The sequence below is a fragment of the Salmo trutta genome, chromosome 14, assembly GCF_901001165.1.
Source record: "Salmo trutta chromosome 14, fSalTru1.1, whole genome shotgun sequence".
Lineage (NCBI taxonomy): Eukaryota > Metazoa > Chordata > Actinopteri > Salmoniformes > Salmonidae > Salmo > Salmo trutta.
Window position 1 is genome coordinate 37945045 of NC_042970.1, and position 11821 is coordinate 37956865.

Here is an 11821-nt window from a genome sequence, read left to right on the forward strand (position 1 = left end):
GCATCGCTACGTGACCGTTCTTCCCCATTCCTTCAAAGGGGTTTAATCCTTCATTTACTGTAAACCAAAAATTAAACGGGCACCTCGTGTCTTTTTCCTCCTCTGACCTGACTTATCCTAAGTCATACAGCTAGTGCTATGGAAACAGTGTAGAACACACCTCTCTTCCATAAAAGGCCTTTTCTGGGCCGCTGCAGATTCCCAGAAGCCAGCTTATTTGAGTCTTCTCCGCTATCGCCTCACACACCATTAGTGCTTCTGTCAAAAGGGAGACACTTGAGATATTTACTAAACGCCTCCCTGTCCCACTACTTCACAACTTCAACTGGGTCATCAAGAGATTCTCTGGTAGGTCCAGCAGAGATCCTTAACGAATTAAAAGGGTTATTTCCATTAGCCACATTTTGGTGTGACAGACTGTTTCATGAACCATGCCTGTTCCCATTCTTACCTGTATCTTTCAATTCTGATTATCTTGCTTTGGAATATAAGTGGGATACTTAAACAGCACTCAGGTCTTCCCTGAAGTTTGATTTGCCACCAACACACTTCTTGACAATGAGAGAACCAGTAACTCTAAAGAGACCTTCCATTTAGGTATAGCTTAATCTTTTACAAAACACATTTAAACATACCAACTACTGTAGTTAGTTTAATAACATGTTTATATTCCTTCATATATTTACATTTGCAAATATATAGCTGTTAAACATAACTTGGACAGCATAGTCAATAGAAAAACACCACTGACCCTCCAAAAATAGAATATTAAGCAGCACGACCCTATAAGCAATGATACTTGTGCCCACCATCATCAGCTACTCTTCCTTTAAAACTTGCCCTTCAGTTCCCCAATAACCCTATGGAGAATTTGACAGTTGAGATAGGCCACCAGGCCCCCCTGGTTGGCCCAGTGGTCTGCTCCAGTGCTCTCTGTGTGGGGTTGGTGGTAGGTCAGTTCCCCCTGGTCCTGGTGCCCCCCCTGACAGTGGCTGGAGCCAGAGGAGTGGAGGCACTCTTTAAGGTCCACCATCCCCCCACCCAGTGCACGGAGCAGGGCATGGGGGCCGCAGGAGTCCCACTTGAAGGTGCTGCCCTCTGAGAGGACGTAGACGTCAGCCAGGCCCAAGATCACACACAGGATCTTGTATCCGGCCCCCGAGGCGTACATCAGCCTGTCAGGCCCGCACAGAGGGGCCAAAGCCTCTTTCACTGTCTGCTTCTCACTGGAGCTCATCACCACTGAGAGCCCTGGTCCTCCCGCTGCTGTCGTCTCTGCAGGTCTGTCTTTAGGTCTGAGCACTGAGCAGGCTTTGATGTTCCCACATGACACACCCCAGAAATGCTTCCCCTTCCAGCTGCAACAAATATGTACATCACATCAAACATGTTATTGACAAAGGCAGCTTTGTTGATGAGAACTGAGCATGTTATTTCTGTGTCAGACAGGTTTAATTATAATTCAACTCAGTAAGTGGATTGAAAATCGTCACTGAAAATAAAAACATTCCAATATTTAAATTGGTAACAATGAGTTATTTGAATCAACTGAACTGAAATAGCATTGACCATAACCCAGGGGCCTCATAACAATTGAGTAAATTTCACACTAAATATTTGCGTGCAACATTTCTGAAAAGACTAAGTCAAAACATATTGAGATTTATAAACTTGCCGCATGCCATACTTGCACATTTTTCGCATTATAAATCAGACTAGTCGTAAACTGCGCATCGTGAACAAGCATTATAATTCCGCCTGGAAAATGCACATCATTTAGCTTTTATGGTGAAAATAACCCCCTAATTTTCTGTTTTGATGTGGAACTTTTGAAATTAGGCCACAGCAGTTTCTAAAAGATAGAGCCATGGCAAATTAGATCTGTTCTCAGAGGTGTTGCTACATTTTCCTCCCAGTGATTTTGCTGTAGCAAAGGAAAGGAGTGACTATGTCTGAAATAAAAAAAACGGACAAATTGTTGTGGAGTTTGCAGAACATTTTATTTAACAATGTTTTGCAATTACTTTTCCCCCCAACCTAAATATGATGCGCTTCCCGCGAATTCTGAAACATTGTCGATGCCCACTTCAAACATTTGAAATTACAAGGTGAACTGTCAATTCTACTGTTATGTTTTAATTTTAACTGCGCTCCGGATCGGATCATATGGAGCAAAATATTTGAAATACCTTATTTACTACTGTGAATTTGGTCAGATTAAATGAGAGATGGGACGAATTGTATCCTAATTTGTTGAATAGGCTTCTTCGGGAATTTGAAACCATCATAGTCAGAAAAGGTCTGGAATTTATTCTGAAATGATCAGGAAATAGAGTCCTATTACTATATATTTTTTAGATTGCATAAATAAAATAAATAGATCTTCGCTCTTCTCATTAACGAATGCACGTTTTGGGGTATATTTTGTACATACGCAGCGTTTATAAATGAGGCCCCTGGTGTCAGAACTGATTGCTGTTCTGGTTCTATAGCAGGGATCTCCAACCTTTTCTAGCATGAGAGCTACTTAAAAAAATGTTTTACCTGTTGTGAGCTATAATTTTTTTTTAAATGCTTTCAAATAGGCACATTCTAATCTTCTCTACCATGCAACTTATCCCTGGTTACTGTACCTAATAAAATAATGGTTGATAAACAGTATTCGGCATGACAGGCCCCATGAAATTAAATTCAGTTCTCTCTGTTTTATTTTTCCTGGTTTGGGATTGAAAAAAATGTTTTTAGACTCAATATTACAATTATTCATAGAGCATCAACGAAAATGGATGTCCATATAAATGCTTAAATCACATCAGAACACCATTTCTGGAAGATTAAAAATGAACACATTTAAATTTTTGTGTAATTCCCCTTTAATTGCACATCTGGCAAAAGAGGAATGTGTCAATGTAGCAATGTTTCTGCTGCTAGGCCTACTGTCATGGCGGAGTTTCCAAAACAATGGCCACCCAATTGATACAAACAATTATCATTTATAGTTCTGTCAGGTCGCTGACACGGTCGCCAGTTGTACAGTGTTTCCTCCGACACATTGGTGCGGCTGGCTTCAGGGTTAAGTGAGCAGTGTGTCAAGAAGCAGTGCGGCTTGGCAGGGTCATGTTTCTGAGGATGTATGGCTCTCGACCTTAGCCTCTCCTGAGTCCGTACTGGAATTGCAGCGATGGGACAAGACTGTAACTACCAATTGGATATCATGAAATTGGGGAGAAAAAGGGGTATAAAAAAATAACAATAGTTCTGTCAGGTAAGCCTACTTTGCAGTTAATGTTTAATTGAGATGATTTTTGGGGAAAGTCTTTCTGTCTACCCACAAAACGGTTATCATTAGCTTTGCTAACTGGCTACATATGGAGTGATGGACAAATGCACATACCATACAGACAGACAGACGGCCATATTGCTGGAAATGAATTTGCAGGTATTGTGTTACGTTTGGCTTTTTAAGCCAATAGTGGCTAACCCGAGTTGGGATAATGTCAATGTGGCTTTGATTTGATAGTAGCAGGGAGCTTTGTTTTTATGACATTGCGATGGAAGGATGCATGTACTTTTAGAATTGATTGGCGAGCTACTCATAGGTGGGCTGCGAGCTACTGGTAGCTTGTGATCTACCTGTTGGAGACCCCTGTTCTAGAGTCTCACCCTGTTGGGTCTTTGTGGTTGAAGGGCTGGTTGATGACCCCCATGACGGGTTCCCCAGTAGCGCGGAGGTAAACCCCGATCAGGACCAGGGCACACTGCAGACCTGACGGACAGAGACGCCCCTCCGCCGCCTCCTCCTCACGACCTTCAATGTATTGGCTGGTGGCATCTGAACGACAACCAAACCGATAGGAACAACGTGCATACAATGCCATGCTTATAACAGTGTTAAAGGACAAGGAAAAATCTCTCCCATGGCGTTGGCGTAGTAATTACACCATACAATACAAATGGATCTGCTCAGTGCTAAACATTAGCCATCATTTCCATTCATGTATGTCTACGGAGATACAACAAATCTTGTTTTTAAATAGTGACTCTAGGTCAGGTGTTACCGATGGGGTCGATCCAGATGCCCAGGTCAGAGGGGCTGAGGGGTATGTGGAGGTCGTCTGTCCCCGTGTCAGTGAGTGTGAGCTTAGCGTCCTGGTGGATGGCATGCGCCAGGAGAGTCGCCGCCGTCTGGTCCCCATCCAGCACTGTGGCCAGCAGGGCTGCGGTCTCCTTCTCCGTCCCACACACTGTGACTATCACACTCTCCCCTGGGACGCACGCATGAATGCACACACAGTCAACAGGTCTAGTGTTATTAAAAAGTACATGTTGCATTGTATATGTTGCTCTTATACCCATGTTATAACACTTGTTAGTCATGTACCTGCATTGTATTAACATATTGTTACATAGTAATAAGTGTTACTGAACTGTGGGTGATATTACTAACCTAGTCCATTCTCAAACTTGTTAGACTCCTCTCCATGTATATGGTCAATCATTTCAGGAAACTAAGGTAAAACAGGATAAAACGAGTAGAGGGTTAAGATTGCCAAAAACATTTGATTATACTAGAGAGGGATATGCCACAAATCCTCCAGAGGCTTGCCTGGAAATATTTCAAACATGAAAAAATCCTCATCATGATAACATGAGAAGTGTTTTGGTTCATGTACCTGAGCTCCAACATCATGGCGGATCATCTCTTGGATCACCACATCAGCCAGCGTCTTGAAGTCCTGGACAAACTTCTTGTTCTTATCCACTCCAGTCTTCTCCTGGACCAGCAGCTGGAAGAGAGGGGCTTCTTTCCTGCACACGCGGGCCACGTTGGCCGCCTTCTCTGCCACACGCAGCAGCAGCTTCAGCAGATCAGCCATACTTGACACCTAACCTGAGAGATAGAGAGAGACAGAGAGAGATGGTCAACACCTTTAATACCTGTGTAGGCTAACAGGGCCTTAGATAGTACCTTAGATATGGGGTCAGAGATAGTGGTGGTTTGTTTCCCCCAGCAAATTGTGCTGTGAGTGGCTGACCTAAGGGGTTACAAAATGTCCTCCAGATAAAAGGGACAATGATTAGCCACAGCCTTGTAGGCCATAGCTTCTCTCAATGGGGAAAGGATCTTGAAGATGTCAAAGACAAACTCTGTAGAGGTTGTAAAGAAGCAATTAACTGGATTACCTGGGGAGGTCTGCTCTGATATTGAGAGTTCATTAATGTATGTGGCCTGCCTCTGAGTGCATGCCTAATTATAGCCTCTGTAATAATGAAACTAGGACATCTCTACGTAAGTGAGAGCAAAGAAAAAGAATGACCCCCATTCAATAGCCTGTTTTATAAAACCATGCACTCTCTATCCACATGCAAATAAGTCCAGTAGCCTAAAACTGATATTTCTGTTTGCTCCTTATTGTCAAAGTGAAAAGTATGGCACTTATGGAATTTGGGCAAGTTGAGTCAGCTGTGTGGTTGCCCCATTGGACAGGTGATTTTTTTTAAACTGAATACAGCCAAAGTTTTACTCTGGTTATGGTACTGCAAACACGTTATGTTTTAAGACAAAATATTAACATTAAAATATAATATTGTAATTCTGTAAGAGTTAAACTGATTACAGTCTTCTTCAAATACGACAAGAGTTCACTGTCAAGAATAGGCAACTGACACAGGGGAAACAATATTTTTATGTCACTTCGATACAGAAGTTACTTTTTCGTAGCAGGTTAGGAGAACATGCAGCAGGTTAGGAGAATTGACGTAGCAGGTTATGAGACTGAGGTTAAGGTTAGGAAAAGGGTTAGGGGAAATGCTTTCTTAACCTGCTATGTAAATAAATCACTTTTTATCGAAGTGGCGTGAAAAGAGTGTGTCCCATTGACACAGAGAACAGTGACACAGAACAGGAAAGCAAGCACGACCAGGCATATAAATGCTTAATCATTTAAATTCAAATATTGCGGTCAACCCATCCAGAATATAGGCTACTCTACGTGCGCATATTTCACGCCTTTGTAGTTGATTACAGTAGTGAAAAAAACCTAACCCACTCGCCATTTGAGTAGGCTATTTGAGCAACACGGACCTAGAAATGAAGTTACCGTGTTTATATAAACAAGCCATCAACAGTGAACGCTACCTTATATAAAAACATCGCAATTTATTTTACTCTTACCGGGAAATGTTCCGGCTGATTCGTATTAGGGTATTTTCTCGTCTAGCGCACTTCAAAGCTGACCCGTCACGATCCAATCTGCTTAATGTTTCCTGTGTCAATGCAGGCTAAGGATGTTTCTGAATGGGCGTAATGCCGTGTGCTAGTCTACAGTCGGCTACAACAAAACAAATAGGCTACGGGCGACAATTCAATCTCGGGATATAATTTCCCTACTCCAGGAACGTAGTTTCCTGTTCTTGTTTGATTACGTCGGTGCGGATGTTTTTGCGTATCGGAAGGGCGGACGGAGGTGATTTTCCACTGAGCTCGCGAAGGCTTTTCCATCGCAGCCGACGTGGGCGGAGGTTAGAATAATGTAGTACTGTAGCCTGACTACTAGTGTGTGAAGTCGTATGATCTTGCTGCAATATGTCTACACGTGCTACGTTAGTTTAGCAACAATGTGACAATTTGAACTGCACCAGTTCTAGACCTAGACCCTACGCCCTATTAAGTAGGCCTATGAATTATGTTCAATTAAAAACGATTCTACATCCCTCAATACATTTCTCTTTACATAGAAAGGTGAAGGGAGAAGACAGCTATGCAACACAGCATTTAAAGTGTTGAATAAAAGCCTATTCTTCTCCCCATCGGCACATCAATTATATATACTCAATCCAAGGCAGATATGACCTAAACAAATCTAATCCTATGTGCATTTGTCATTTGACATGAACACAACAGTAAGATAATCCCAGTAAGTGAAGCAATGGAAGAGGAAATGGTTTTAGTGGCACCCTATTGCCTCTATTACCACCAGAAGCATACATTATCATACTGCATACATCAATCATTACTGTAGTAGGCCTGCATGGAGAATAGCAAGCTATTCCCTTTACAGTGCAATACTTTTGACCAGGGCCTATATGACCAAAGGTCATAAAAGTAGTGCACTATAAAGAGAATAGGGTGTCGTTTGGGACATGGCCACTGTCTGGCTGACTGATAAGAGCTTTCATGGGATTGATCAATACAGTTTAGCTGTTCAGAGCACTAAGAGACAAGGCTGAAAAACACAACCACTGGACAATGGCTATGTTCCAAATGACTTATTTCCTACAGTGCCTTCAGAAAAAATATTCGCACCCCAGGACTTCTTCCACATTTTGTTTTGTTACAAAGTGGGATTAAAATTGATTTAATTGTAAAAATAATTGTCAACGATCTACACCAAATACTGTGTAATGTTAAAGTGGAAGAAAAATTAAAACAGTTATAAAACATTTTTGAAAAATAAACACTAATACATACCTTTGGCAGCGATTACAGCTGTGAGTATTTTTTAGGTAAGTCTCTAAGAACTTTCCACACCTGGATTGTGAAACATTTGCTCATTATTCTTTTAATATTCTTCAAGCTCTGTCAATTTGGTTGTTGATCATTGCTAGACAACGATTTTCAGGTCTTGCCATAGATTTTCAAGTAGATTTAAGTCAAAACTGTAACTCTGCCACTCATGAACATTCCCTGTCTTCTTGGTAAGCAACTCCAGTGTAGATATGGCCTTGTGTTTTAGGTTATTGTCCTGCTGAAAGGTGAATTAATCTCCCAGTGTCTGGTGGAATGCAGTCTGAATCAGGGTTTCCTCTAGGATTATGCCTGTGCTTAGCTCTACCCCATTTCTTTTTATCCTTAAAAACTCCCCTGGCCTTAACGATTACAAGCACACCCATAACATGATGCAGCCACCACCATGCTTGAAAATATGGAGAGTTGTACTCAGTAATGTGTTGTATTGGATTTGCCCCGAACATAACACTTTGTTTTCAGGACAAAAAGTGAATTGCTTTGCCACATTTTTTGCAGTATTACTTTAGTGCCTTGTTGCAAAACAGGATGCAGGTTTTCAAATATGTATTATTCTGCACAGGCTTCCTCCTTTTCAATCTGTCAATTATGTTAGTATTGTGGAGTAACTACAATGTTGTTGATCTATCTTCAGTTTTCTCCTATCACAGCCATTAAACTCTGTAACTGCTTTAAAGTCACCATTGGTCTCATGGTGAAATCCCTGAGCGGTTTCCTTCCTCTCCAGCAACTGAGTTAGGAAGGATGCCTGGATCTTTGTAGTGACTGGGTGTATTGATACACCATCCAAAGTGTAATTAATGATTTCACCATGTTCAAAAGGATATTCAATGTCTTATTTTTATCTTTTTATCTACCAATAGGTCCCCTTCTTTGCGAGGCATTGGACAACTTCCCTGGTCTTTATGGTTGAATCTGTATTTGAAATTCACTGCTCGACTGAGGGACCTTACATATAATTGTATGTGTGCATTACAGAGATGAAGTAGTCATTCAAAAATAAAGTTAAACATGATTATTGCACACAGAATAAGTCCATACAACTTATATGACTTGTTAAGCAAATGTATACTTCTGAATTTATTTAGGCTTGCCATAACAAAGGGGTTGAATACTTATTGACTCATGACATTTCAGCTTTTCATTTGTAATAAATAAAAATGTCTAAAAACATGATTCTGCTTTGACATTATGGAGTATTGTGTGTAGGCTTGTGACACAAAATCTCAATGTAATCCATTTTAAATTCAGGCTGTAACACAAAAAAAGTGGAAAAAGTCAAGGGCTGTGAATACTTTCTGAAGGAACTGTATATAGTGCACCACTTTTGACCAGAGCCCTATGGACCTAGGTCAAAAAAGTGCACTATAAAGGGAATATGATGTCATTTGGGACGCAATCAAGGAGTGTCTCAGGCTTAGAGCATCAGTTTGTCATTAGCCTACCAAGCCTCACAATACAGCCAAAGACGGTTGGGTTCTGTCTTCAAATGCAGGTAATATAATAAAGCAAATAATTGAGCAGTATTTATTGCATTTGTGTGGAATTGTTTGTGTAGTTAGTTGAGGAAAATAATTTTGGTGTTGTATTGTCCCATGCCTCAAGTGTCTTTCTATAGTTATCAATGTAATTTTGTATTTTACATCTGTCAATCTATGGTCAGTTGATCTGAATGAGCTTTTTTCCATTTATAAGACGATAAGGCAAACACAATGTAGACCTATTTGAGCATTGAGTTTAGCTAAGGAGCGATGAGCAATATGAAAGCATGTACAATGATATCATAGGCTATAATACTGTACAGTTCTAAATATGCCTCATGTCACGGTTGTGTGGAGAGACGGACCAAGGCGCAGCGTGCTCTGAGTTCCACATCTTTATTTATGTGAAAACGTACAAAAAGGAAACAAACAACGAACCGTAACATAAGCGGTGCAGCATGCACTAACTCAAAATAAGATCCCACAAAAACCAGTGGGGAAATGGCTGCCTAAATATGATCCCCAATCAGAGACAACGATAAACAGCTGTCTCTGATTGGGAACCATACCAGGCCAACATAGACATAAAACAACCTAGATAATCCACCCTAGTCACACCCTGACCTAACCAACATAGAGAATAAAAGGCTCTCTATGGTCAGGGCATGACACCTCATAAGACCGGTGATGTTACTAATCTTATAGGGAGTGTCTAAGAAACTAGTAAAAAAAAAGTGGTAATTCAAATACTTTCTATTTAATTCCAATTTACTTAAATAATATTGAAATATATATATATATTTGTGTATATGGGTAGCCTACAGTAATTGTATCAACCAAAACTCTGAACATACAAAGTCATTTAAAGCTCCAATGCAGCTATTTTTTATCTCAATATCAAATAATTTCTGTGTAACAACTAAGTTCCTTACTGATTGTTTTCAATTAAATGATCGAAAAGAAACAAAAATAGCAAAGAGCAATTCTCAAGCAAGAATTTAGCTAGGACTGTCTGGGAGTGGTCTGAGTTGGGAGGGGAAAACTGAAAACTAGCTGTTATTGGCAGAGAGGTTTGGAACGCTCTTTCTTTTTGGTCTAATTTACTGCCTGGTAATATCACCAGGCAGGCCAAAACTCCATCCCACCAAAACAGGTAGAAATTTCAGGCAGTCTTTTCAAACAGCTCTTACACTAAAAGTGCATTGTCATCATTTTCACATTCTTATTTCAACCTCTTAGTGTTCACTTCAATCACTGTAGATTAAGGGGTGGAGACAGGTTAAAGAAGGATTTTTAAGCCTTGAGACAATTGATACATGGATTGTGCATATGTGCCATTTGAGGGGGAATGGGCAAGACATAAGATTTAAGTGCCTTTGAACGGGGTATGGTAGCAGGTGCCAAGCGCACCGGTTTGAGTGTGTCAAGAACTGCAACGCTGCTGGGTTTTTCATGCTCAACAGTTTCCCGTGTGTATCAAGAATGGTCAACCACCCAAAGGATATGCAGGCAACTTGATACAACTGTGGGAAGCATTGGAGTCAACATGGGGAATGCTTTCGACACCTTGTCGAGTCAACGCCCTGACAAATTAAGGCTGTTCTGAGAGCAAACTCAATATTAGGAAGGTGTTTCTAATGTTTTGTACTGTATAAAACACAGAAAAATCACATTTTTGACTGCATTGGGCCTTTTAAACATAGATTTGAAAGGTGATTTATGCTTACTGTGTCTGTTCTGTGCCTGGAATGTTCTAAATGTAATTATATGGTTCTGTGTTCCTGACAGAGAACTGAGCAGAGCATGTCAGAGCTAGAGAGTGCCATGATCGCCATCATCCATGTGTTCCATAAATACTCGGGCTACAAGTGCAAGCTGAAGAAGGCAGAGCTCAAAGATCTTATCAATAATGAGATGAGTCACTTCATAATTGTGAGGCACTCTCTGTCTGTATCCCAAATGGAACCCTACCCTCTTAGGAAAAAAGGTGCTATCTAGAACCTAAAAGAATTCTTTGACTGTCAACATCTATGTCTAGGATAGCCCTTTGAAGAACCCTTTTTGGTTCCAGGGTAGAAATTACCCTTTTGGGATCCATGTAGAACCCTCAGTGGAAAGGGTTCTACATGGAACCCAAAAGGGTTATTTCTAACTGGAACCAAAAAGGGTTCTCATATGGGGACAGCCGAATACCCTTCTTTCTAAGAGTGTATTCCCTATATAGTGCACTACTTTTGTCCAGAGCCGTACAGGCTGGAGTGTGTCATCGTGGGGTTATACCACTGGTCTACATCCAACTAGAAAAAGAGGAATGTTTTTTTAGCCTTCTGTAGGAATTAAAAAATGATACAATAATGAATTATATTAAACTGCTGATTGCAATGATTTAGATGAGTATTCTATGATTATTACACTTTACTTAAAGCCTGCAGGTGAATGCTTTATTACTTGTTATAAGCATGTATGGGCCTATAGGACATTTTTAACTCAATAACCTGACACAAATTCTAATCAGACACAGATTACTCTTCACAGTTGACTGTTCTTGTCTCTTTTAAGAATGTCCAAAAGAAAGAGACTCTGGATGAGCTGTTTGCAGACCTGGACCAGAACGGAGACCTGGAGATCGACTTCCAAGATTTTATCGCTCTGATCGCCATGATGACGTCAACGTGCCATGATCTCTTCAGCACGGATCACCGCCATTAGTGACACAATGTAAAGGGGAAGACTTGAGCGAGTGTCTGTGTGTGACCAGCAAAACACACATACAAACTGTGTAACCCTCTCGCATAAAGATGATGTAATGACG

The 11821-nt window shown here is 40.7% G+C and overlaps 2 protein-coding genes across 2 annotated transcripts; one reads left to right on the plus strand and one right to left on the minus strand.

Moving 5' to 3' along the window:
* Window positions 1-639: 639 nt before the first annotated feature.
* On the minus strand, window positions 640-6404 carry LOC115208007 (inositol polyphosphate 1-phosphatase). The gene is made up of 6 exons (XM_029775693.1): window positions 6176-6404; window positions 4674-4891; window positions 4448-4508; window positions 4059-4265; window positions 3664-3832; window positions 640-1358 (listed from the first exon to the last, which is right to left on the minus strand). The coding sequence occupies exons 2-6, from the start codon at window positions 4875-4877 to the stop codon at window positions 830-832; spliced, it is 1170 nt and encodes a 389-aa protein (XP_029631553.1). The 5' UTR covers window positions 4878-4891; window positions 6176-6404; the 3' UTR covers window positions 640-829.
* A 36-nt stretch (window positions 6405-6440) lies between these two features.
* Window positions 6441-11820, plus strand: LOC115208010 (protein S100-B-like). The gene is made up of 3 exons (XM_029775699.1): window positions 6441-6522; window positions 10798-10941; window positions 11569-11820. Exons 2-3 carry the CDS (start codon window positions 10813-10815, stop codon window positions 11716-11718), a joined length of 279 nt encoding a protein of 92 aa, XP_029631559.1. The 5' UTR covers window positions 6441-6522; window positions 10798-10812; the 3' UTR covers window positions 11719-11820.
* The last annotated feature ends 1 nt before the right edge of the window (window position 11821 follows it).

Excerpts from the sequence above, each read along its gene's own strand:
- LOC115208007 (XM_029775693.1), bottom strand. The coding sequence starts at position 4,877 with ATGGCTGATCTGCTGAAGCTGCTGCTGCGTGTGGCAGAGAAGGCGGCC. Across the intron at positions 4,509-4,673 it reads GCCATGATGTTGGAGCTCAG|TTTCCTGAAATGATTGACCA; the intron begins GTACATGAACCA and ends GTTTTACCTTAG. Across the intron at positions 1,359-3,663 it reads AACCACAAAGACCCAACAGG|CTGGAAGGGGAAGCATTTCT; the intron begins GTGAGACTCTAG and ends TATTTGTTGCAG.
- LOC115208010 (XM_029775699.1), top strand. The coding sequence starts at position 10,813 with ATGTCAGAGCTAGAGAGTGCCATGATCGCCATCATCCATGTGTTCCAT. Across the intron at positions 10,942-11,568 it reads AGATGAGTCACTTCATAATT|AATGTCCAAAAGAAAGAGAC; the intron begins GTGAGGCACTCT and ends GTCTCTTTTAAG.